This window comes from Pelodiscus sinensis, chromosome 10 (genome assembly GCF_049634645.1).
Source record: "Pelodiscus sinensis isolate JC-2024 chromosome 10, ASM4963464v1, whole genome shotgun sequence".
NCBI classification, from domain to species: domain Eukaryota; kingdom Metazoa; phylum Chordata; order Testudines; family Trionychidae; genus Pelodiscus; species Pelodiscus sinensis.
This window is the reverse complement of record NC_134720.1, coordinates 20514422-20540899: the sequence shown is the minus strand read 5'-3', so window position 1 is coordinate 20540899 and position 26478 is coordinate 20514422. Positions and strand designations below refer to the sequence as shown.

Below are 26478 nucleotides of genomic sequence, written 5' to 3'. Positions count from 1 at the left end.
AGATGCTCCACAATAAGAGCCACCAGTAGTAAAGCTAGCGATTATCTAGGAGTCTTTGCAGGTTACTTGTGGCTATGATATTTAGCCAGAATATTAGTCAGTGCCTGGAAATGAAAGGATGTGGTTATCTCTTTACCTTGGAAAGGAAAAACAAAGCTCTAGGTTGATAATTTGGTAATGAAAAGCAACCTTCTATGTCCTACAAGGCTCCATGGTTGGGAAGAAAATGATAAATCACTTTCTACAATCTTTTAGCAACAGCAATCTTTTAATTCACCTGAATATGGGGCTGCTCCAGTTTAGTGCTCATGGTCAAGGACTCTTTAAAAAAGAGAGAGAAAGAAGGGGAAGGGCACAGGGTCCTGGCACTGCCCCAGCTCTAATCATTAAGGCCAGTGATTAGAACAGTGTACAGTCTGCCCAATTCAAGTATGGCACAGCAACTATGTCCACCCTCCACCCCGACAGGTATTGTGTGAGGCAAAAGCTTCCAGAAGCTTTGGTTGGATTGTTTTCCTCACCACTGTCCCTATTGTATCCTCCACTTTACTTTCATAACTGAGCCCAATGTCCATACAAATATTAATATAGTTTAGAAATATTATTTCCCCTCAGTTGAGATTCTGAGTATCCAAAAGGTGAAAAAGGAAGTTTTACTGTGCAAAAGAAAAGATCTAAATACCACTTGATTATGTGGTCAGTATTACATCATATCATGAGTTCATGATGTAATACTGACCAAATAATCACAAATCACATATCACAGTGTTGCAGACTCATCCTCTTTAGTACCTCTTTGTGCCCTGCATCTGCAATGGTCTGTCACCTCCATGGCCTAACCCTCTGGCCAGTTCAGCTTTCAGGCCAGTCCCTTTCTGGGGTTAGAAATAACCAAATTAAACTTTAACTCAAAATAGCCACATGGGCGTTAAAGTCTTTGTCCTTCATAGAGACCCAAGGCCAATGTGGTCAAGAATAAGGCCTGGCTAAACTAGGTTTCTTGGGTTAAGCCACTAAAGATTATCTAGCTGCAAATTGGCTCAATAAAACTAGTCAGTCCAAGCCAGATTGCCCTGTCCTGACTTCACTCAGAACTGGTCCTTAATAAAAACTGCCGACTCTTTTTTGTCTGGACTGTTGGGCTCTGACTGGCCTCTGCCCGCTCCCAGACATTCTGGCTACGTCTACACTGGCCCCTTTTCCGGAAGGGGCATGTAAATTTCACTAGTCGTCGTAGGGAAATCCGCGGGGGATTTAAATATCCCCCGCGGCATTTAAATAAAAATGTCCGCCGCTTTTTTCCGGCTTTTAAAAAAGCCGGAAAAGAGCGTCTAGACTGGCCCCGATCCTCCGGAAAAAGTGCCCTTTTCCGGAGGCTCTTATTCTTTGAAGTAAGAATAAGAGCCTCCGGAAAAGGGCACTTTTTCCGGAGGATCGGGGCCAGTCTAGACGCTCATTTCCGGCTTTTTTAAAAGCTGGAAAAAAGCGGCGGACATTTTTATTTAAATGCCGCGGGGGATATTTAAATCCCCCGCGGATTTCCCTACGACGACTAGTGAAATTTACATGCCCCTTCCGGAAAAGGGGCCAGTGTAGATGTAGCCTCTAAGTGCTGAAGTAGTGTTTCTCAACCAGTGGTATGAGTACCCTTAGGGGTACTTAAAAGAAGTTCGTGAAGGGGGGGGGAGTAGGGATATATTAATTGAAATTTGGAGAAACTGAATTTTTAAAGCGCTTCATTATTTTTGTACTTTTTACACACAAAAATTTCATCACCTGCTACGATTAAGTTGTTTAAACAAATGTGTTGGAATAGTAGAAAAACATTTTGTGTATTTGAAAACTGTAGGTACTGGGGGGTACACACACACACACACACACACACACACACACACTTTTAAAAGGGATACTTTATTAAAAAAAAAAGGTTGAGAAACACTATGCTGAAGGACCAACTCTCACTGGTTCTGTTTGCAGCTGCTCATGAGACACCTCTCTAGGGTAACTCTGGAGGTGTGGATTCACTGCTCTTCCCTTTCAACAGGGTACCTTTTTAGGGTAGGATGTGCCACGCTGGTGGAGCCTCTGGCAGGGGCAGTGAATATGTGATAAAGCCCTTCATAGTTCCATGTAATAAAGCACTCCACAACAGTGTTTCCTCAAATTTCTTCCATCCATGTGCAGAATAAATTATGTTCTGTGCTCCAAAGCATATGCAAACGTACACCACCAATAGAAACACATGCTACTGGATGTTGGCGATTGTGGAAGCTTTGCTAATCAGCTAGGCAGCATTTGAATCTCTCCTTGGTGGCTGCCCAAGTGCTCAGCTTAAAGGGACCACTGCTCCACAATACAGATAAATTAACCTAAAGACATAAGAATGCAGCATTATGGACAATATTTAACTTTTGAATATGGTTGATTTTGCAAACAACAATACTGATAGTTTTGTACTGCTAATTGTAACTGATAATACGTTGTTTTAAATTCTCACCTTGGTTGCATCATTTAAAATATTTCCTTCTATGATTTCTTTAAAGCTGAGACTATCCATTAGGGAATGTTAACGTATAGCCTTTTAAATGATTAACTGATAAGCCTAGGCTTATCGGTTAATCTAGACAATTACACGCATACCCTTCCCCCTTGCTGCCTCTGATACGGGGGAGCAGGTGGCTCCACAGGACAGCTTAAAAGCTGTCTCCCCATGGGCACTGGCTCCCGCCTTCCCACCCTCCTTGCTGCCTCTGTAGGGAAGGCGGGAGCCAGTGATCATGGGGAAATGGCTTTTAAGCTGTCCTGTGGAGTCACCTGCTCCCCCATTGCCTCCCACAGAGGCAGCATTGCAGTGGGTATCCAGAAGCCAGTGCTCGGGGGGAGCCCGCTTAAAAGATGGCTCCCCACAAGCATCAGATCCCACAGAGCTGCCTTTCCCTCCACCACTGCGATGCTGCCTCTGATAGAAAGGCAGCAGCGTGGAGGGTGAAGGGGGCAGGTGGTAACCAGCATGCTCAGGAAGCGGGTTTTCAATCTGGCTCCCCACACGTATCAGCTCCCTGGAACCACCTGGCTTCTCACGCTGCTGCCTCTCTGAATCAGAAGCAGCAATGTGGAGTAGCAGGGGGCTCCCCAAGATTGGGGCTGAGTGTCAGGAGTGCACTAGCTACAAGCCTCACCCCTGGAGAGCATTTTAGTAACCATGTAACTGCTAAAAATTGTTGTGGCTACATGATTACTAAAATACACAATATCTAATATCTTTACTATCCATGGAGCCTGACCTTGCATTGCTGAATCTATGCAATGACAAAATCTTAAATATGCTATAAAACATGGGTCCAGTCCTTCAAATACTTCAGTAGTTCTCAAACTTCATTGCACCACAACCCTTCATGGGTTACCCCAGGGTATCTGTAACCTGAGTCCCACCACCGAGGGCTGAAGCCCTGGGATTTCAGATTCAACCTCAGGGGATGGGGGTTCAGACATCAGATTTGGGCTGCAGCATATCTAAGCCAGCCCTAGCAACTCCATTAAAAAGGGATCTCAATCCACAGTTTGAGAACCACTGAAATACTTAAAACTAGGAATAGTGTTTATTACCTGAATATTCTTAAAGGTACTCATATGTAAAGGATGTGTGTGTTTAAAGTGAACTAAATCAGGAGAATGTGCCATTGCAAACTATTACTTATAATAAATGTAACTATTATTTTTTTTTTACCGTTTTAAATCTGTGTGAAACTTGAGAAAGCCTGGCAATATCTTCAAGCTCCAGAAAGGAAATGATGTACAGGAGCAATGGGTCAGGAAGCCGTTCCAGGAAGTCATAGTTACCCCGGCACAGATTGAAGATATGTTCCAAAATGTTGGCACCAAACACTACAGCAATTTGAACTGTGATTCAAAGAAACCCAACAAAGAAAGAGATTTGTAAATGCCTTTATACTTCCTCCAAAGAACAGGGATACTCTGACATGTATCTTAAAAAACCAGAACTACTCCAAATTAAAAGATAAGCAGATACATTTCTGGATGTTTTATAGATAAACACAATTCTAAAAACCCTTAACATAAATACTATAAATATAATATTTTAGTTCTGTTCCACATAGGCTATGTCTACACAACAGCGTTATTTCGGAATAACTAACATTATTTTGAAACAACAAAATGTGCATCTACACAGAGAGACACTATTTAAAAATAATACCGAGATGGAGGACTTCTTACATTTCATGAGGAGCAAGGGAAGTCTCAGGAAGAGTGTTCTTCCTTCAATTTACTGCTGTGTAGACAGTGCCAAAAGCCAAATTAAGCTATTTCGACTTAAGCTACGCAATTGACTCCCTCCCAGACTCCAGTCACCCTCCTTCACCCCAGTCCCTTACCCCAAGCTCCCTTCTCAACCCAACCTCCATCCCAGACTCTGCATCTCTATTAATATCATGGAAGACTGGCCCTCAACCATTTCCAAAAGCTTGGAGTGGCCCCCCATCAAAAATTATTGCCCACCCCTGTCTCACTCCGATTCATGGTAACCCTCATTTCATGAGGAGGAAGCAAAGTCAAAGGAAGAGTGTTCTTCCTTTGACTTCCTGCTGTGTAGACAGCACCAAAAGCCAAATTAAGCTATTTCGACTTCAGCTACACAATTGACGTAACTGAACTTGCGTATCTTAATTTGACTTTTGTCCTACATAGACATGCCCATAGAGAGAAACCACAAATAACCATGGGAATCTTGCATAGGAAGTGTAGGATATTGCTCAAAATTTGGACATTGACAAGTCTATAATTCTTGTCCACTCACTTCTGAATTTTAATGTCAGCAAAGCAGCAGCAAGGAGACTTAGTTGAAACTTGTCCAATCACTTTTTGTGCAGGTAAGAGATATTAAAGACAAGTTTTTAATATTGTGCTATGCACTAATAAGTAGATTTAGAAAACAATTACAATTGCATTAATCTTTAAAATGGTTTCAACTTTGCAATTTTGTTACATCCTTCCTGTGTTTCTTGTTTTAAACATCTGTACTTCAAAAAATGAAATAAAACACGATCTTCAATATACTAGTTGATAATTTAATTTTAATATGTAACTTTATTAGAGACCTGTAGTACATTTTGAAGTGGTGTTTTTTTAAAAGTCTAATTACAAAAGATCTGTAAGTTAGATTTGGAAAGAGATATGTTCACAATGGGCCCTCCTTTCTTTCCAGAAAAAACAATTTTATTTCCAATTAAATTCTAACTAATCCAAACTAATTTTCCTCACAACTGAGCTATAGTTCTGTTAAATAAGGAATGGTACATGTCTCTTCTGGCATGTTATACTCTCAAAAATACAACTAGAATAATGGAAGCTAAGGGTATGTCTAGACTACATGGCTCTGTCGACGGAGCCATGTAGATGAGTTTACTAGACTTTAGAAAATGAAGCGTCGATTTAAATAATTGCCGCTTCATTTACATCAAAATGGCCACTGCACTGTGCCCATCAGCTGTTTGGCGGCGTAGTGGGGCAGTCTGGACGTGCCACGGTCGACAAGGGAAGCCTTTGTGAACCGCTCCGTTATGCCTTGTGAAATGAGGTTTACCGGAGTGGTCGACAAAGGCTTCCCTTGTCGACTGCGGCACATCCAGACTGCCCTGCTGTGCCGCCAAACAGCTGCTTGGCACAGCACGGCAGCCATTTTAATGTAAATGAAGCGGTGATTATTTAAATCGTTACTTCATTTTCCTATGTCTAGTAAACTCATCTACATGGCATCGTCAATGGAGCCATGTAGTCTAGACATACCCTAAGAGATGGAAAAGTCCTGATAGGCAATTTAAACCATCATATGCCAATGCAAGATTTTTCCTTCAAGTACTGTGTCTAGGCTAATTCTAAATTATTCAGGTCAAGAGGTGTTCACTTTTTCCTTTAAAACACTCTTCTAAAAATTCAACAGATCTTACCATTATTTTTTCTGACATTCAGACGAATTCACTTTTTTAATTGCATGCCTTAATTCCTATAGTACTTCTACCCTCTGTACTATCTCAAATAATTCCTTTGCTTTTTGGTATTTACATCCTCTTTTAATACTGGTGCACAGTTATGTCCCTTTTTGCAGCTATTTAAAATTCAATCCCTTCAATCTTTCCTGCTAAATCAATCCCTCCAGATTTTTAATATTGTTTTACTCTTCTCTAAATTATCTTCATTTTGCCTAACCACTAGTCCGAACCAACATCCCTCTGACCACTAGTCATGAACACTTCTCAGCTGACCCATGACAGTTTGCTCAGACAACCAGTCCCTCCGACTGGGGTCCAGCTGGGTATAGAGACAGTCGAGCACCTCCTAACCCTTTTCTGGAAGTTCCCTTATTCCTGATTTTAAGAGCAATAAGGGATCTTCCGGAAAAGGCTTTATTTTCTGAAAGATCCCGTATAGACTGGCGCTTTTCTCCGGCAAAGCCCCAAGCCGGAAAAAAGCAGCAGCCATGTTCATGCAAATGCCGTGGGGGATATTTAAATCCCCTGCGGCATTTGCAATTCCGACTGGTCTCATTAGCATCCCTTTTCCGGAAAAGGGTGCCAATGTAGACACAGCTTTTGTGTAATGCATGCTGAATGCCATCAACTAACACTGCATTTGAGCTACATGTCCCAGAGTGCTGCTTTCCAATGCCTCCACTCTTACTGACTTGGGTGCAAAGGATAATTTTAATGACAGGCATACGGCCTGTACTCCATAGATTCCCCTAAGGTTCAACCCTATTCCAGACTTAGCAGAGACAACTGACAAGTCCCCCTATCCTGCTGACCAGTGGTCACAGAGACTATGCCCCTACAAGTCATCATGAGATGCTGCCATTAACACCTTTCACATTTCCTGATCCTGGGTATTTCCTCCATAATATTCTCATTCACTGGCATGCATTAAAGATCAGTTTCTTTTCAGAATGCTACTGGTGCATTGCTTAACTACAGGTAGGAGAAGGGACACAGTAGAACTCCAATGGTCACAAAGCAGGGTAGTTGGTCCAACAGAGTCTTTCACTTATTCTGAGCCTCAATTTCTATCCCAGCACATTGATTTTACCAGTGTATTTGAAAACAGAATGAAGAAATTCTACCCCCTCACAAGAATTATGACTGCCTTGTTAAACTGAAACCAGAACAAATAAATATATTTGAATATATGAATGTCATTTCTGAACCTGAACTAACTGATATTTGCACCTACCTGCAGGAGTACCTGGCCAAGGACTTTATTGTAAGTCCACCTGGGGTGCCTACCCTCTTAGTTAAAAAGAAAGATGGTCACTTCCAACTTTGTATGGACTACCAACTACTAAATCAGCTCACCAATAGGATCCAGTACTCCCTATCCCTAATGTCCAAATTACTGGACTACATGGGGGCTGCTTATATATAGACAAAATAGGAGCTCTGGGGTCCAGATAGCTTCATAGGGGATGATTAGAAGACTCCCTTTTGAATCCATTGTGGACATTTTGAATAACTCGTGAAGCCATTTAGTTTAACTGATGTCCCTGCAACATTTCAACACTCTATTAATTATGTCTTCCAAGATATTCTCGACCAATATGAGCTGGAATATGATCTATGCTGAGCCAAAGAAGTATGCTTTTGGTCAGGACTCCATTAGAATTCTTAAGGTTCATCTTACCTCCTGAAGGTATTGAAATGGACCATTGTAAAGAAATGGCAAATATTGAGTAGGCAGTTCACAGAACATCCAAGAACTACAGCACTTCCTGGGATTTACAAATTTATATCCGCAACTCATTTTTATGCAAAACACATTTCACTTCCTCATTGCTCTACTTCATGAAACTAATAAATTACTCTGGTCTCCCAGGCTCAAAAGACCTTTGAGCAATTCAAAATTGCATTTACCTCCACTCACACAATAGCGCACCTAGAGGGCACACAAACCTTATCACTGAAGCTGACAATCAGGGCAGTACTTTCTCAGAAACACAGTCCCCAGCAACCACTATACCCATTTTTTTTTACTCTAAGAAACTCACACCCATAGAATACAACTATGAGATTTGTCTTTGATGAATGAGGCCATTATTTAAAAATAGTACGTTTCCATAAGAATTAAGAATATCTGCATAAAGACAAAGCCCTCAACCAACAGCAAATCTAGTGGGCCCAGCTTTTTTCTTGTTACAACTTCGTAATCTCTTAGGCTATGTCTAGACTGCAAGCCTCTTTCGAAAGAGAGCATCTAGACTGCACGCGGAATTTCGAAAAAGCAAGCTGCTTTTTCGAAAGAAAGCACCCAGTGAGTCTGGATGCTCTCTTTCTAAAAAGCCTGTTTGCTTTCAAGAACGCCTTCTTTTGAAAGAGCACTTTCGAAAGAAGGCGTTCTTCCTCGTGGAATTAGGTTTACCACCGTCGAAAGAAAAGCCGCATTCTTTCGATTTAATTTCGAAAGAACGCGGCTGCAGTCTAGACGCAGGTGAAGTTTTTTCGAAAAAAGGCTACTTTTTTCGAAAAAACCCCTGAGTCTGGACACAGCCTTAGGGTACATCTACACCAGTGTTATTTCCGAATAACTCCTGTTTATTTTGAAATAACAAGATAAGCATCCACATAGCAAGCCCAGTATTTTGAAATTATTTTGAAATAATGGGCTTGTTATTTCAAAATAATAACCCCTCATTCTACAGGGGATATTCTTATTTAGAAATGGCTATTTTGAAATAGGATTAGTGTTGATGCTCCTCTGCTACTATTTTGATATAACTACTCCCCGGTGCTTCCTGGGGCTCTAAGTCAAGATAGCGCATCCACGTTAAGGGAACCTGCCTCAGACTAATTTTGAAGCTTCCCTGTAGTGTGGACATGGTATTTTCAAATAGTTATTTCACAAGTTACTATTTTGAAATAACTTATTTGAAAATAACCTGGTAGTGTAGACCAGTCAAAGATTGCTTCTAGAGTCTAGAAAATATCATGCATCTGACAAGTGGGTCTTTGCCCATGAAAGCTTATGCTTCTCATTATTTAGAAAATATCCATGCCCTAACTCATTAAATCCATCCACAAAAAACATTTTAAACCCAAATCCGTAATAGCTGGGGGATGCCCTCGGGCTGAGGCAGTCTATTGGATCACTATCCATCACCAGGCTGTTCACTGGAATCATCAGTGGATGTGGGCTGATGGACCTAACTCTCCATAGCCCCAGCCAGCAAATCTCTTAATTGAAGGAGATGTCAGGCTCTGACTCATGGATTGATTTCTGGCTCTGACCTTTGGCCAGAAATCCACTCTGACTCTGACTCTACTGCTGACCTCTAGTTCCTGGCTCCATACTCCAGTTTTGACCATTAGGTCTGGATGTAAATGTTCTGTCTATGACAGTGGTCTAGAATGCAGTGATGTGCAGATTTGTAGGTCTATTAATTGGAATTCCAATTATCTAATTTATCTGGATTTTTATACTGTGCGCATCATTGCAATATCTAGATGTTATGTTCATCTGCACATGGTCTATCATCTTCACATTCATCTAGGTTATAAAACTGCAGTGGACTCTGATGCTAAGAATTATCTTATTAAATATAAGGCAAGGTCAAATAAGTGTGTTTTGCAGTTTCCTATGAGTTTGCTGGAGTTCTCGAGCATCCTAATATGTTGAGGAAAGAGCTCGACAGTTGTGGGCCAGATGGAAAGATCTATCTCTTGCCCACTCCTGAGGTTGAATAATGAGTTCCACAAGACGAGGCTGCAAGATCATGTCAAGGACTGATGTTCTTAATATTTAGATAATCTATAACAACAAAAATGTTTATGAATAGGTTTTAAAAGCATTATGTATGACTTTGAGGGAATTCCCTAAGGGTACAGCTACACTGAACAGCTATTTCGGGATACCGGAGATACCCCGCGTCTACACAAGCCGCCCAGTATTTAGAAGTATTTTTTTAAATAACGGGTGCACTATTTTGCCGTCCCGATAAATCTTGTAACACGGAACTCGAGGGATAAGGGATAGCTCAAAATAGCATGTTATTTCAAAATTGGGTACTGTGTAGAAGCGCCAAATTTCAAAATTAGCTATTTTGAAATAGATTTAAAATAAGATATGCAATTTGCATAGCACAAATTGCTTATCTTTTTTCGATTTTTGGGTGCTGTGTAGATGCACCTTAAGTAAATACTGTAAAGATGAAGATTTAAAACCAAAACTGCTGGATAGCCCGTATAATCAGACTGATGCATGACAAAGAGCCAACTCTTTATCAAAAAAGTTAACAACACACCTCAACTTCATGCTAAATGGCTAACCTGAAAGCTACAATCAGATTTTTTGTTGTTTCGATAAAAAATAGTTTTTATTACAAAATGCCAGTTTTTTTCAATCTGTAGATATGAACATATTAACATGTGACTTGTTTGTGGATGCTCCCAAAATGTATTTAGCTGTATTTATTTTATTTCTCTAAAAATACCTATTATATTTTTTCTGCAACTGATGGTGGCTTAGTCATAAGGGTATGTTTGAATCCAAGAGTCTCATGCCTAAAAGCAAGTGATAGTATTTAGTGATTTGCACCAGTTGTTCATTCGTATTGGAACTTAAATAGATTTTCTCTCCTTTCCTTGGAATACGAAGATATAGAATGTATACTTTATACAATCTTCTATGAATGTACAGTGATGCTGTAAACCAGCCTTGAAAAATCATAAAAATGTAATAAACTCTCCACCCTCCCAATTATCACTGTAATGATTAGTATGAGAAATGATCTTACATAGCTGTCAAATAAAACAAATGCTCTAAGCAGATGGATAATTAGTATTTTAGAAGACTGCTGTTTAGGGTATCAAAATTGAAAAAAAGTAAGTGTAATGCTGTATTGAAGTGTTTCTCCTAGATTATGTTATGAAGCCATTTTGTTCCTGGATTTTACACAACAATGGAGACTTGCTAACATTGCATATTGTATGAATGTTTCACTGTATCACTACAAGCTTATTTAAATGGTTAAGAAAGTAGATCAATGGTTTACTACTATGCAGCTCATGAACTGGATTTCCTCATAGATTGGTTTGCATATTTGTTATTATAATACTACAAAACTACAATAGCAATAAATCAGCCTACTGCCCTAAATGTGAATGTACATAGTTGTAAATTGACTTTTCTACTACTCTATAGAGTTTGTAGGCTGTAACAGATATCTAAATAATCAGGAAGTATTTAAAAGTTTATTTTAAAATGATTTTACTTCTTATACTTTCTACTGGATGCTTTGACTGCCTGCATGGATTAATAGCAGGCATAGTGTTTTATTTGCAAGGGAATTTATTTTACCTCATGTTTGCTTGATAAGAAGAAATCAAATAATATTGTTGTAGCACTGTTTTTGTGAACATCTCTAAGCACTTTAATTTACATAAAATCCCATAAAATTAAGACTAACTATGGGAAGGGCAATGCAAAATGCTAATTAATTCTTAAGACTAAATATAAATTTAGGTACTGGCCTGAAAGAGTGCATTGTCAGCACAATGCTCTGAATACACTTAAGAGCAAATCCTAAAATCAGTGGGGATTTTTTCCACTGATCTTAACTGAAACTGACTTTGGCACAACTTTCAATAAAAATAATTAAATACCTGTTCCAATAACAGTTCTGGCAGCAAAAGTAAGACTCGTAAGCCAAGAGGTGAGAAAAAGTTGTAAAAATGTCTGAGTATTTATGTGAGACTGCTGGAGAGATGATCTGGAGTAGTTCCAAGGCTGCCATATGAGTGCTTTAAAATATAATGGGTAGTATAATGCACAAAGGAAAATTTGATATATAAAACGTGACCCTAAGATAGTTATCTTTGGAAACAGGGATAAACTGTTTTACAGTAAGAGGGGCAAACTAACCTGACCTTCAATAGTGCCCATGTGATGAAATTCAGAATCACAAGTAATATTTTCAAAAGAAGCATGCAAATACAATACAAATTACACCCAATGATAGAGCCTTGAGTGAAACTAACAATGTTTTTAGCAACAATAGAAATACAGGGACCAAAAGAAAAAAGCCTGTGTATGTCAGAAAAGATTTAACAATATCCCAGGTAATCCAATACAGATGTTTCACTGTGACATTAAGCAAGTATCATATGCCATAGAAAGATCCAACAATAATTACAGTGACACAAAATCTTTGACATTACATACACATAGGTCAGTTTGAGGCTGAACAAAAGCTTACTTATGGATGCTAAAAGAAGAACAAATTACATTTGTCAAATAAATCATTAGGAAGTGTTGCTAGAATTCAGCTGCAAACACAGCAATCTGTCAGGAAACAAAGGGGAAGAAAATGGCTTCTCATCATTCACACCATATTTCCTAGAAAGCTCGGGTTGTTTTAAAAATTGATATTACCACTGCCAAGTTGAAACATTATGGAAGGCTACTGCATCTGAAGAAACAGGGATATTAAAATTTCACTAGTAAAAGAGCTTAATATATTCAAGAATTTCTTAAGCACCTGCCAAGGATCCAATTAGCAATCAATTTTGTGCTGTTTTATTGGAAATTTGTCATTTCCAAACAAAAAAATTAACCTATAGCAACAGTTACATTTAAATTAAGCTAATCTTAATAACTTAAACCAAAATTATCTGTAGTCTTTTGTTTCAGTCTGAAGTTGATATATATTACTAATTATTTTAATATTTCATTGTGGTGCTTGTGTTCTATCACTTAGAAATGACATGATTTCACAGATGATCATTCAAAAATATGATACATCTATACCATCTATCATGGCCCTCCATACGTAATGAAAATTGGCATATGCTTTATGCAAAACAGGTCATGTAATCTATTATTCAGAAGCCTGTGATCCCTTGAATGTGTATATCCTATTTTTATGCATGTATCATTCTTGCATGTGAAGTTAGAAATATGAGTCTCTTTTAAATGTTAAATGTGCTAATGAGGGCCATTAATGATACTTTAGGAACTTGATGGCTCAGTGATCAAGTCAATGACCTGTGAGTTGTTTTGCTTTTTTTCTTGTAAGCTCAAATTGCCATTGGTCCTATGAAGACATGTGGTCAGGCCACCTGATGTTGGATTTGGTAATTTCCCTCTCCAGAGGAGAAAAAATTGGACTGAGCACAAAGAATTTCCTCCTTGGGCAAAAGGAATACAAAGGGGGGAAACCAAATAATAGAGGGAATAACTAGACACCAGGAGACCCCCTAATTTACCACCCAAGATGCCTACTAGAAATATATAAGACTGAACAGGGAAAGGCTTGGGCTGAAACTAGGAGGATGCTTAACATGAGCAAGAGAGCGAGGGGTAACACTTTGCATGTAACAAGTTACTCAGGGCCCCGACCCAGCGCAGCAGGGCAGCCATGCAACCCATGGGAGCACGGCAGGAGCATGGCAACCATGCAACCCTGACCCTGGGAAGCCCCAGCCAGGCAGGACAGAAGCAGGGCCATGGCAGCTGGGGAGTTGTGTCCCCAGAGAGCAGTGGGCCATAGCCAAAGCCAGACCCTGTAGCAGCAGGGCTGGAGCAGAGCCAGCTGGAAAGAGGGGCAACGCCCTGGGAGGCTGGTGGCTGGGGACCTCCCCTGATCTGGCAAACTCCCTCATTTGGTCCCGAGGGTGCTGGGCCTCGGCAGTCCAACCTGTAGTTTAGGGAGAACCCAACTGCTTTAGACATTGCCACAGGACCTATTTCTAATAGTGATTATGAAATGCTAAGGGAGATTAGAGAGGCTATCAAAATAAAGAACTCAATAATAGTGGAGGATTTCAACTATCCCCATACTGACTGGGAAAATGTCACCTCAGGACGAGATGCAGAGACAAAATTTCTTGATACCTTAAACGACTGCTTCTTGGAGCAGCTGGTACAGGAACTCACAAGGGGAGAGGCAATTCTCGATTTAGTCCTATGTGGTGCGCAGGATCTGGTCCAAGAGATAACTATAATAGGACCGCTTGGAAATACTGACCATAATATAATAACATTTAACATTCCTGTGGTGGGAAGAACACCTTAGCAACCCAACACTGTGGCATTTAATTTCAAAAAGGGGAACTATGCAAAAATGAGGAGGTTAGTTAAACAGAAATTAAAAGGTACAGTGACTAGAGTAAAATCCCTGCAAGCTGCATGGACACATTTCAAAGACACCATAATAGAGGCCCAACTTAAATGTATACCCCAAATTAAAAAACATAGTAGAAAAATGAAAAAAGAGCCACCATGACTTAACAACCATGTAAAAGAAGCAGTGAGAGATAAAAAAACATCTTTTAAAAAGTGGAAGTCAAATCCTAGTGAGGTAAATAGAAAGGAGCATAAACACTGCCAAATTAACTGTAAAAATGTAATAAGAAAAGCCAAAAAGGAGTTTGAAGAACAGCTAGCCAAAAACTCAAAAGGTAATAACAAAATATTTTGTAAGTACATCAGAAGCAGAAAGCCTACTAACCAACCAGTGGGGCCCCTGGACGATCGAGATACAAAAGGAGCACTTAAAGACAATAAAGTCATTGCGGAGAAACTAAATGAATTCTTTGCTTCAGTCTTCACGGCTGAGGATGTTAGGGAGATTCCCAAACCTGACCCATCCTTTGTAGGTGACAAATCAGAGGACTTGTCAGAGATTGAAGTGTCATTAGAGGAGATTTTGGAATTTATTGATAAACTTAACAGTAGCAAGTCACCAGGACCAGATGGCATTCACTCAAGAGTTCTGAAAGAACTCAAATGTGAAATTGCAGAACTATTAACTATGGTTTGTAACCTAATCATTAAATAAGCTTCTGTACCCAATGACTGGAAGATAGCTAACGTGATGCCAATATTTAAAAACAATAGTGAAGAATAAAATTGTCAAACACATAGAAGAACATAATTTGTTGGACAAAAGTCAACATGGTTTCTGTAAAGGGAAATCATGTCTTACTAATCTATTAGAGTTCTTTGAAGGGGTCAACAAATATGTGGACAAGGGGGATCCAGTAGATATAGTGTACTTAGATTTCCAGGAAGCCTTTGACAAGGTCCCTCACCAAAGGCTCTTACATAAATTAAGTTGTCATGGGATAAGAGGGAAGATCCTGTCATGGACTGAGAACTGGTTAAAAGACAGGAAACAAAGGGTAGGAATAAATGGTAAATTTTCAGAATGGAGAAGGGTAACTAGTGGTGTTCCCCAAAGGTCAGTCCTAGGACCAATCCTATTCAACGTATTCATAAATGATCTGGAGAAAGGGGTAAACAGTAAGGTGGCAAAAATTGCAGACGATACTAAACTGCTCAAGGTAGATAAGACCACAGCAGACTGCGAGGAACTTCAAAAGGATCTCACAAAACTAAATGAATGGGCAACAAAATGGCAAATGAAATTTAATGTGGATAAATGTAAAGTAATGCACATTGGAAAAAATAACCCCCACTATACATATAATATGACGGGGGCTAATTTAGCTACAACTAATCAGGAAAGGGATCTTGGAGTCATCATGGATAGTTCTCTGAAGACGTCCACATGGTGTGAAGCGGCAGTCAAAAAAGCAAACAGGATGTTAGGAATAATTAAAAATGGATTGATAATAAGAAGGAGAATATCTTATTGCCCTTACTTAAATCCATGGTACACCCACATCTGGAATGCTGCATACAGATATGGTCTCCTCATCTCAAAAAAGATATACTAGCATTAGAAAAGGTTCAGAGAAGGGTAACTAAAATGATTAGGGGTTTGGAACGGGTCCCATATGAGGAAAGATTAAAGAGACGGGGACTTTTCAGCTTGGAAAAGGGGAGATTAAGGGGGGATATGATAGAGGTATATAAAATCATGAGTGGTGTGGAGAAAGTGAATAAGGAAAAACTATTTACTTGTTCCCATAATATAAGAACTAGGGGCCACAAGATGAAACTAATGGGCAACAGGTTTAAAACAAATAAAAGGAAGTTCTTCTTCACACAGCGCATAGTTAATCTATGGAACTCCTTGCCTGAGGAGGTTGTGAAGGCTAGGACTATAACAGGTTTAAAAGAGAACTAGATAAATCCTCTCTCTGCCCTAGGGTCGATGACCACCTTGGGGGCTCGGACCGTCCCACGCCCCAGGATGTGGTCCAGGGCGTCCAATTAGGGGCAGCTCTCTGGGTCTTCCCCTGGTTGGGAGTTGCCCCCTGTGGCCCTGGCATACGCCTGCTGCAGCTCCTTGATTTTCATCCGAACCTGCTCCTGGGTTCGGATGTGGCCTTTGGTGGCCAGGCTGGCACCCATCCAGCTGTAGACAGCTGCATTCCTCCATCTAGTGCGGAGATCATGGACGTTGGCGGCATCCCCCCAAACCTCAGTCAGGTCCATGATCTGAGCTGGCTGTCAGTGGCTTGCTGGCTCATGCTGCGGCTTGGCTCAGGGGCAGCGGCAGAGTGGCTCTGGGTTGGCAGGCCTGGTGCTAGCCACAGAAGACTGTGGCCAGACTCTATCCCTTTAAGGGCTCCGGGAGGGGGAGGAAGGAGAGGAGTTTTCTTGTTTGTGCCCAGAGTGACCACCAGGGCACCCTGGGAAGGGCTGGAGGCCCCCTATTTTGAAATAGCCTCTAGTCCCTGTCTACACAGTGACTATTTCAAAATAGGCACTATTCCTCGTAGAATGAGGTTCATCAATTTCGAAATAAGCCCTCCACTATTTCAAAATAATTTCAAAATAGCAGTTGGCTTGTGTAGATGCTAGGAAAGTTATTTCAAAATAACGGCTGTTATTTCAAAATAACTTTGCTGTGTAGACATACCAGAACAGATTGATTAAGGCATAACAATCTTTTGTGGGTAAAATGAAATTGGGTTTTACCCATGAAAGCTTATGCCCTAATAAATCTGTTAGGGTATGTTTACACTAGCTCGTTAATTTGAGCTAGGTAGGCAAATGAGGCAACCGGAATTGCAAATGAAGCCCGGGATTTAAATATTTGCATGTTTATTTGCATGTTCCCATCCGGTTGCCATTTTGAAATTTCACTAGCCCGAACTTACTGCCGCGCGGCTACATGTGGCAGTGAAACGTTAATTCGAACTAAGTCTTTAGTTCGAATTAACTGTTACTCCTCATTCCATGAGAGCGGTGTTCCTACATAATTACATAGCCGTTCCATATCCCCAACAATAAGTTGTAGCTTTTTCTTACTCTGAAGAGATGGATCATCCAAGAAGTACTCATGAGATTCTTTAAGTTCCCCAGGCTTTGCTTCACGAAATTCACTTCTAAGAGAGATTTTCCACCATCTGAAAATTACCTATGATTGAAAAGAAGATATTGACAAGAATTAATGAACGACAAATACTAGTGGATATAATATTATTAAAATTCAGGCTTATGGTTATATAACAACTCATTCATTTCTAAGTATAAATTGCCATACTGTATCAGACCATATTTATATCCTAACAGCCATATATGAAGATTCAAAGGAAACAAACAAAACCCCAACTACCTTAATGTACCTAGACAAGTGTGAAATGCTGTATATGCAGAGAATATTCTTTCCTAATCGTTGCATGACAATTGTTATGCCCTTAAGCATTGAGATTTAATTAATATCTTTACTTGTATAACTATAAATATTATTTTTTATTCTGCATTTAGCAACAGATTTGGGTATACCAAATCATAAAATTAAAAATACATATAATGAACCTCTATTTACATAATCTAAATGAAAATTTCAACTAAAATTCTGATCATAATTTGAATAATGAAAAGCTTTGATGAGAAATGAGAGATCAGTTTACTAAGCAAGTTAGCAACCTTAAGAATCAAAAATGAAGAAGGTAAGTGCTGACATTAAAATTATTATCTTTACGTTTCAAAGATGACTCCCTACTAAGGTACATAGTGCAGTTCCCATTTCTTTGAAATGTAGTTTTCAGCTCCCCGCAGACTCAGGAAAATAACTACAGCATTTTACATGCAGTCAAAGTTTTTAAGGTTCACTTTATAAGAAAGAGGGAGGGCTAGAAAGATTGTTTTTAAAATAAAAACAAAGAAAACAGATTCTTGATCACATAACTAAGGCATGAGATTAACTGAATGGTGAATCCTGTGACCACGAAACTGGCCCTGCCTAATAGTCATTTTCCTGGATCACTTTTAAAATACTATGTAGTATGCTTGAACAGTTGTGTTAGACTCTCTAATTTTATATTTTATTACTATTATTTTATATAAGACAATTTCTCAAGTCAGGAAAAACATTATTGTCAACACTCAAAAATCAAGAATCTAGCTTCTCAAAATCATAAGGTTGGTTTAAAACTATTGAGATTTTAAAAAATAAGTATTGGGTTCTTTTTATTTATTTCTGGTTTTTGAGCATTAAGGGTGCACTTACTTTACATTTTCAAGCTTTCCTTTGCATCTGTCAAGGAGCTGCATTATACAGTTGGGCTAGAGCTGCTTCCTGAGTTTTTCCTTCAATTTCAATTCTCCCAACCTTCCTAATAAAGATTCACTGTCAGGCCCCATCTTTCAGAGTTTTCTTCCAGGGCACCATTTTATTAATACAAAGAAAACTCACAATTTATGTGGGCTGTCGGGGTCCAGAGGCTGGCCAGCTGACTGACACACAGCTAGCCAAAGCAGCCAACTTCCTCTTGCAGCTGCCCTTCAACTAAGCCCTATCACCCTTTGATAGAAAAACCCAGATCCCTTATAAGACGGAGCTGATAAAGTAAACAGGGCAGGCTAAAGTAGGCTCCCTGGACTTAAAGGGGACCCTGTTATAGCAAACATGAGGTCTAGAAACTTACTTTTTAAAATATGAAAACTGAAATTGTCATGCAATATCATAATTCCAGAATCTGGGCTTTATGAAAAACACATTTGTGAGACTTGCAATAAAATCTCAAGAGTTGGCAACACTGTAACTAGGTTTTTTCCCCTAAGGGCATGTCTAGACACCTTTTTTTTCTAAAGGAGATACGCAAATTTGGTGCCAATTTGCATATCTTCTTCTGATCACTTTTTTTTAGAAGGGGTTTTTTCTGAAAAAAAACTGTGTCCAGACTACTTTCACTTGCAAAAGACCCGCTTTCGAAAACGCGATCTGAAGATATGCAAATTAGCACCAAATTTACATATCTCCTTTTGGAAACCCCCCCAGTGTAGACATGCCCTAAGTGACATTACATCACTGCAGCTCTACCAGTGCAACTCTATAGTGTAAAGAACTAACATGTACAAAGTGCTGCTTACCTTGGTTTGAAAAAAGGTAAATGGGAACAAGCTATAAAAAAACTGTCCTCTCTGTATTTATCTGATATAGTCTCTTATGTCACCCCTGCCTAGTTTGTTTCACCAGTAACGCCAGCCCTGACATTCCATTTGCTCTTCCTCATATCTGTGCACATCCTTACACAATTCCATTTATATATGGAACACGGACCCTTCTTGAGTTGAAAGTTGCTACCTTCTCCTCATTTAAATCCCTCTGGAATAGCTACTACTTCTGTACTTCTGCAATGCCCATGAAAAATTCAAAATTCATTGGTTAGCCTTCGGCTTATTCATTTTATATATATGTTTTAAATGTATGTTTTATATATATGTTTTAAAATCTTGACTGCCTCATAGTGTGCACTAGATTTCACTGAGTACAACTGTAATCTTAGAGATGTTGCCTCTTTCTTATCTCATCTGTTCTTCCCTACCATTTTGTTACCTTATCTATTGTATTTTGTCTGAAATTCATTTTCTCTAATCAGGGATTATGGGTGAAATCCTAGTCCTACTGAAGTCAATGGCAAAACTCCTATTGCATTTACTGAAGCTAAGATTTCACCCAATGTCTTTTCTCTGATTGGGAGGTATCTCATACATTGTTGAATAAGAATATTTAATAATGAGGTTTTTATATTCACAAATACACACACACACATACACACACACACATATATATATATATATACATATATATATATATATATATATATATATATATATATATATATACACACACACACACACGGAGCCTTTTTTTCTATTAACATATACAAGCTGGAAGACTACTAATTCCAGTCCTAAAAAATTTTTCTGCTGATTTAGCTATAGCCAGTTAGGGAACATAAGAACGGCCATACTGGGTCAGACCAAAGGTCCATCTAGCCCAGTATCCGGTCCGCCAACAGTGGCCAATACCAGATGCCCCAGAGGGAGAGATCACAACAGGTAATCCTCACATGATCTCTCCCCTGTCATCCACCTCTAGAGAAACAAAGGCTAGGGATACCATTCCTACCTATCCTGGCTAATAGCCATTGATGTACCTAACCTCCATGAATCTATGTAGCTCCTTTTTTAATCCTGTTAAAGTTCTAGCCTATACCACGTCTTCTGGCAAGAAGTTCCACAGGTTGACTGTGTGCTGAGGGAAGAAAAACTTCCTTTTGTTTGTTTTAAATGCCTATTAATTTCATTTGGTGACTCATAGTTCTTTGATTGTGAGAATAAGTAAATACTTTTTCCTTATTCACTTTTTCCATACCAGTCATGATTTTTATAGACTTCTATCATATCCTCCCTTAGTCTCCTCTTTTCTAAGATGAAAAGTCCAAGTCTTTTTAATCTCTCTTCATATGGGACCATTCCAAATGCCTAATAATTTTTGTTGCCCTTTTCTGAACCTTTTCCAATGCCAATATATCATTTTTGCGATGAGGCGACCACTTCAGTATGCAGGATTCAATATGTGGGCATACCATGGTTTTATATAGAAGCAATAAGATATTCTCTGTCTTATTTGCTATCTCTTTTTTAATGACTCCTAACATTCTATTTGCTGTTTCCACTTGAAGGATCCTCCCTCCACATGATGCCAGAAGTGGTAAAAAGGCTTGAGGCAGGTTGACTAGGTATTCGCTAACTCTTGCCAAGACCTCTCTCTCTTTGTGAACCCACCCCAGAAAGCAGCTCTTTAAAAAAAGAACAGTGAGTTTTGGATTTCCAGTTTGCCTAGAAAGTCTTTTCAGGATTAATAGCTGGTGGAACCAGTGAGACTGTCTTCCAGCAGCTAGAACGGTTAGGGAACAGGTGGCAGCCTTTCAACGTCCACCAAGTCAAATAAAAAGAACTGGCTGCTTCCATCAAACATCAGTTCCATGAGGCAGGAAGGAAGGATCTTGCCTCTACCATAATCCACAAAGCCAGATTGGAGTTATGTCTATACTACAGAGTTTTTCTGGGATACTGGAGGTATCCGGGAAAAACTCTGCTGCGTCCAGGGAATACGTCCACTTTTTCGGATCAGTTTCGGAATGAATAATATGGGCTCTTCCAAAAGAGGAGGTTTTTCTCACATTTGGCCCTGTGTAGACGGGCCAAATGTCCGAAAAGCCTCTTCTGAATAAAAAAGTGGAAAAATGTACGCAAATTGTGGTTCACAATTTGCGAACCTTTTTCCAGAAGAAGATTGCAGTGTAGATGTAGTCTGAGTCAGGGCCTACACACTTTGGTGATCACACTTTGGCTACGTCTACGCTACATGGTTCTTGTGCAAGAGCACGTCCACATCTCAAAACACATTGCAAAAGTGATGTGCTTTTGTGCAAGAGAGTGTCCACACTGCATGGACGCTCTTGCGCAAGAAAGCTCTGATGGTCATTCTGTGCTTTTTTCCCTTGTGAGCATCCACGCTTGCCTTTCTGCGCAATAGCTGAAGCGCAAAAAGGAGTTCTGGCTTTTTGAAGGAGGTTTACCTACACCAGAAAAAGCCCTCTCTTCTGCCATTTTACTGTTGATTTACTTGCGCAAAAGTCCATTTGAGGTGCGGATGCTCCATGGGTTTTTGTGCAAAAACCTTGGAGTGTAGACGTAGTCTTTGTGTTTAGGTCACCAAAGGACTTTTTGATGTACTTACTTCGTGTGAATGTAACGCGCAGACAGGCTAACCCGAGTTAGATATCGGACTACTGAAAATTAGGTAAGTTCACTTTGCAAGACACCCATTGGCTTGGGCAAGCTAGTGACAAGGCTACGTTAGTCCTGGAGTTTCAGGATCGATAAGGGTATGTCGTGTTCAAACTAGGGATGCAAATGCAGGCATTCGAAATTGCTAATGAAGCAGGGATTTAAATATCCCACACTTCCAGAGCATGATCTCGCCGGCGCACTAGTTCAAATGACAGCTGATTCGAACGAGGAAGTGCGCGCCGGGACGCGTTAGTTCGAACCAAACCCCTTGGTTTGAATTAATGTTACTCCTCCATTTTTTGGTTTGGTTCGAACACGCCCTTTGCCAATGATGAGTGGCTATTGCAGACTGCAGTTTGCTCCTGAGATGAGGGGCTAGATGAAGACTGGCAGTGGGTTACTGAGGCAAGGTGGATATAAGGGGATAAGGAAGTTCCCTGGGAATAGAGGACCCTAGAGTGCAGAGATGCAGGATTATTGATAACTGCCTCCAGAAGGGGGGCTGAGGGACAACTGTAGTGGGCACTATTGGAGGGCAGTATCCTTAAGTGGATGCCATGGTCATAAGAACATAAGAACAGCCGTACTGGGTCAGACCAAAGGTCCATCTAGCCCAGTATCCTGTCTACCGACAGTGGCCAGCACCAGGTACCCCAGAGAGGGTTGACCGAAGACAATGATCAAGCGATTTGTCTCCTGCCATCCCTCTCCAGCCTCTGACAAACAGAGGCCAAGGACACCATTTTATCCCCTGGCTAATAGCCTTTTATGGACCTAACCTCCATGAATTTATCCAGCTTCTCTTTAAACTCTGTTATAGTCCTAGCCTTCACCGCCTCCTCTAGCAAGGAGTTCCACAGGTTGACAACACGCTGTGTGAAGAAGAACTTCCTTTTATTAGTTTTAAACCTGCTACCCATTAATTTCATTTGGTGTCCGCTAGTTCTTCTATTATGGGAACTAATAAATAACTTTTCTATATCAGCCCTCTCCACACCACTCATGATTTTATGGTCCGGGAGTGATGTGGGTCTGGAACTGGAATGTGGAGTGAGGACACGGGGAGACGCCATCCAGAGAGAGGCACCCAGGTGATGAGTTAACTCCCAGTGCTACCAGCAGGCGGCACTGTGACAGTGAGTCTGCCTTGTAACAGCATCCTAAAGCAAAATTTCACTGTAAATAACTAGTCAGGATTAACTACAGGGTTATTTCATAGAATATTTAATAGGTAAACAGAAGAAATACTTAACTAGTTTTTTTTCTATTTTAAGCACACATACAATCATAGAACCACCTGCTGCTGAGTTTTAGATCCCAATGGGCACTGGAAGCCTTGAATATTTGGAAGTTCTGCAGCCATTGATGAGCATCCCTGCATCACAATTCAGTACCACCAATCTGAGCTTGTCTCACAATGCCAGAACTGGCGTTGCACTGTGTCTAGAGGATTGACTGGTGGGTGCGCTAGCATGAGCGCCTGACCTTCCGTGAGCAGTGAGTCCATGCCATTCTGAGATTTGTACTTGTCCTCTTCCTGGCAGAGCGCCATGCATATGCTCTTGAAGTAGTGCCATGAGGCGCACCATGACAGACATGAGCATGACATGGATTTTGTGCCAATAGGCTCCATGCTTGTGGTGCTATGGCATCTGTGCAAGCAACCAGGCACCAAAAGGTGTGAGCACACAGCTTCCCCTTTATCTCATGTGAGAGGGGAGGGAGTAGACAAGTGCCTTATAGGATGCTGCAAATATAAGACCCTCTAACCACCCCCTGCTGAGTTTTGGACCCAATGGGCACCAGAAGCATAGCCCAGACTGCAAAGCTACCCACAATGCCTCACTCTGAGTCGATAGTAGGCTCTCTAATGGGGATACGCTGCTGCTTTGGCAGCAAAAGAATGTCTGGCTGCAGTAGTGCTACAACCCCCCATTTTTGCAGCAATGTCCCTACATTATCTGGGGATTCCTCAATGCCGCGAAAATCCCCATCTGATAGGGTTAGCCTGTTTTATGTCCCTTTATGCTGCCATATAAATGCAAATAGGCTAAAGTAAGGCTAAACATATGTTTTTCAGTGAATGGAATGGAGAGAAGAATCAACATAACACCCCCTTACTTGAGAAACAGAAGTTGCCATCCACTATATTCCATGTACTGGGTGGGAAGGAGGGAGGAAGAGATGTTCTTTTGCTCCACCTATCTTTGGGTATGTGTACATTTCATTCCTCTCTTGAGAGGAATGCAAATGCAGACACCCGAAATTGCAAATGAATCAGGGATTTAAATATCCCGCGCTTCATTTGCATAATCGCGTTATGGCACTATTGCGAAATAGCACTATTTCAAGAGAAAAAACGGGGTTATTTTGAGATAAAACCCTTCCCTCAAAATTTTTTGAGGAGTAAGCATTATTTTGAGAGAAGGGTTTTATCTCGAAATAACCTCTTTTTTCTCTCGAAATAGCGCTATTTCGCAAAAGCGCCATAATGCGATTATGCAAATGAAGCATAGGATATATAAAATCCCGCTTCATTTGCAATTTTGGATGTCTGCATTTGCGTTCCTGTCGAGAGAGGAATGAAGTGCAGACATACCCTTTCTTAGCAGCCGAGAGGAAGTGGAGAGAAAGAGAGAGAGAGAGGAAGGCCCTAGCTCTCAATTGTACATATATTTCAGGTTAAAAATATACCTAAGTTTCTTAATTCTGTCTTTTTATTTTGAAGGTTTTGGAGCTGGCTGTATTGTAGTGAAGAATGCTGAAAAATGATTTATTATACTAAGTTATTGTGAATAAAAGATTAAACTATATTCCAAGTAATAATGGAAGATTCCACTTTATAATAGGACATAATTATTACGACAAAAAATAGCTGAATAAAAATCATGGTATTGAACACTCCTTTAAACTGTTTCTCAGATTTGCTTCAACATTTATTTTAGATACAGCAAAAGTATTTTAGTAGTAGATTATCTAAACATGTTATATGACATCACTAGCATTATAATGAAATTATTTATTATCCCTCACATTTGATAAAATAATTTGTTCATTTTCCAGGTGATTTAATAGCCACAAGTAAAATTAACACAATAAAATTAATTGTATATATGAGTGTGATTCTAGATCCCTGCCTCATTCATTTGATAAATCTGCAATTATGTCTGTTTATAAAATGACTTTTTGATTTATTGGGCATACTGGTGATTCTTATTAAGATGTCTCTAGAAAAAAAAATGCTATCTGAAACAGGTGGCAGAAGGGAACTATTAAGAGGACCAGCTCAGTACAGTAGCATTTCAACTCTTCTAGTGAGTGTTGCTAAAAAAAATATTTGTGGCTGTGAGAAACAAAGAAATTGAATGGATTAGCCAATAAATCCAATCTGCCCCCAAATATACACCAGAAGAAAGGCCTAATATATCTTCCAAATAAAATAAGTCTCTAAGGGTATGTCTACACTACCCTCCTAATTCGAACTAGGAGGGTAATGTAGGCATACCGCACTTGCAAATGAAGCCCGGGATTTGAATTTCCCGGGCTTCATTTGCATAAGCCGGGCGCTGCCATTTTTAAATCCCGGCTGGTTCGAACCCCGTGCCGCGCGGCTACACGCGGCACGAACTAGGTAGTTCGGACTAGGCTTCCTAGTTCGAACTACCGTTACTCCTCATTCCACGAGGAGTAACGGTAGTTCGAACTAGGAAGCCTAGTCCGAACTACCTAGTTCGTGCCGCGTGTAGCCGCGCAGCACGGGGTTCGAACCAGCCGGGATTTAAAAATGACGGCGCCCGGCTTATGCAAATGAAGCCCGGGAAATTCAAATCCCGGGCTTCATTTGCAAGTGCGGTATGCCTACATTACCCTGCTAGTTCGAACTAGCGGGGTAGTGTAGACATACCCTAACTGCCTTGGACCAGCAAAGAAATCAAGTCAGTATTTCTGTAATATGATCCCTTCGGATATGTCTACATAACAGCGTTAAGGTGCATCTACACGACAAGTCTTTATTCCAAATAATGTCGAGCTGGAGGACTTCTTACTCCAGGCCTGGGCAAAATACGGCCCATAGGCTGCATCTGGCCTGCCAAGCCACTGGATCCAGCCCGTGGAGGCAGTGGGGAGCTCCAGGCAGAAACGTGGTTGCAGGGCTCCGTTTCTCTTTTAAAACGGGAGGGAAAGGGGGAAGTTTTAGAAGCCGCCCCGCCCCCAGCACATTCCCATTGGTCGGTTTCTGGCAGAAACCAGCCAATGGGAGCTGCTTATTAGAATAACAGGCAGCTAAGAAGAATCACACCCTCTCTCCTGGGCTCAGGTATTCATGAAGAACATGGCCAGGCAGGCACGCTGTCTGTCCGCAGGCAGGCAGACTAGTTTGGCAGCTGACATATAAGTCTCTTGGCCACAGCCTGCTTCTGGCACCCCAGACCTTTCCTGCCCCAACTCTCTGCATACCCAAACCCTCTGTCCCCC

At 40.4% G+C, this 26478-nt stretch overlaps 1 protein-coding gene across 2 annotated transcripts in view; it reads right to left on the bottom strand.

Moving 5' to 3' along the window:
- FBXO36 (F-box protein 36) overlaps positions 1 to 26478 on the bottom strand; it is a 56873-nt gene that overhangs the window by 5334 nt on the left and 25061 nt on the right. For both annotated transcript variants that reach the window (XM_025182995.2, XM_006119875.4), the window contains 2 exons: positions 17224 to 17332; positions 3728 to 3900 (listed from right to left, as the gene is read on the bottom strand). In XM_025182995.2, coding sequence (XP_025038780.2) covers positions 3728 to 3900; positions 17224 to 17332 — 282 coding nt within the window. The remainder of the gene's footprint in view (positions 1 to 3727; positions 3901 to 17223; positions 17333 to 26478) is intronic.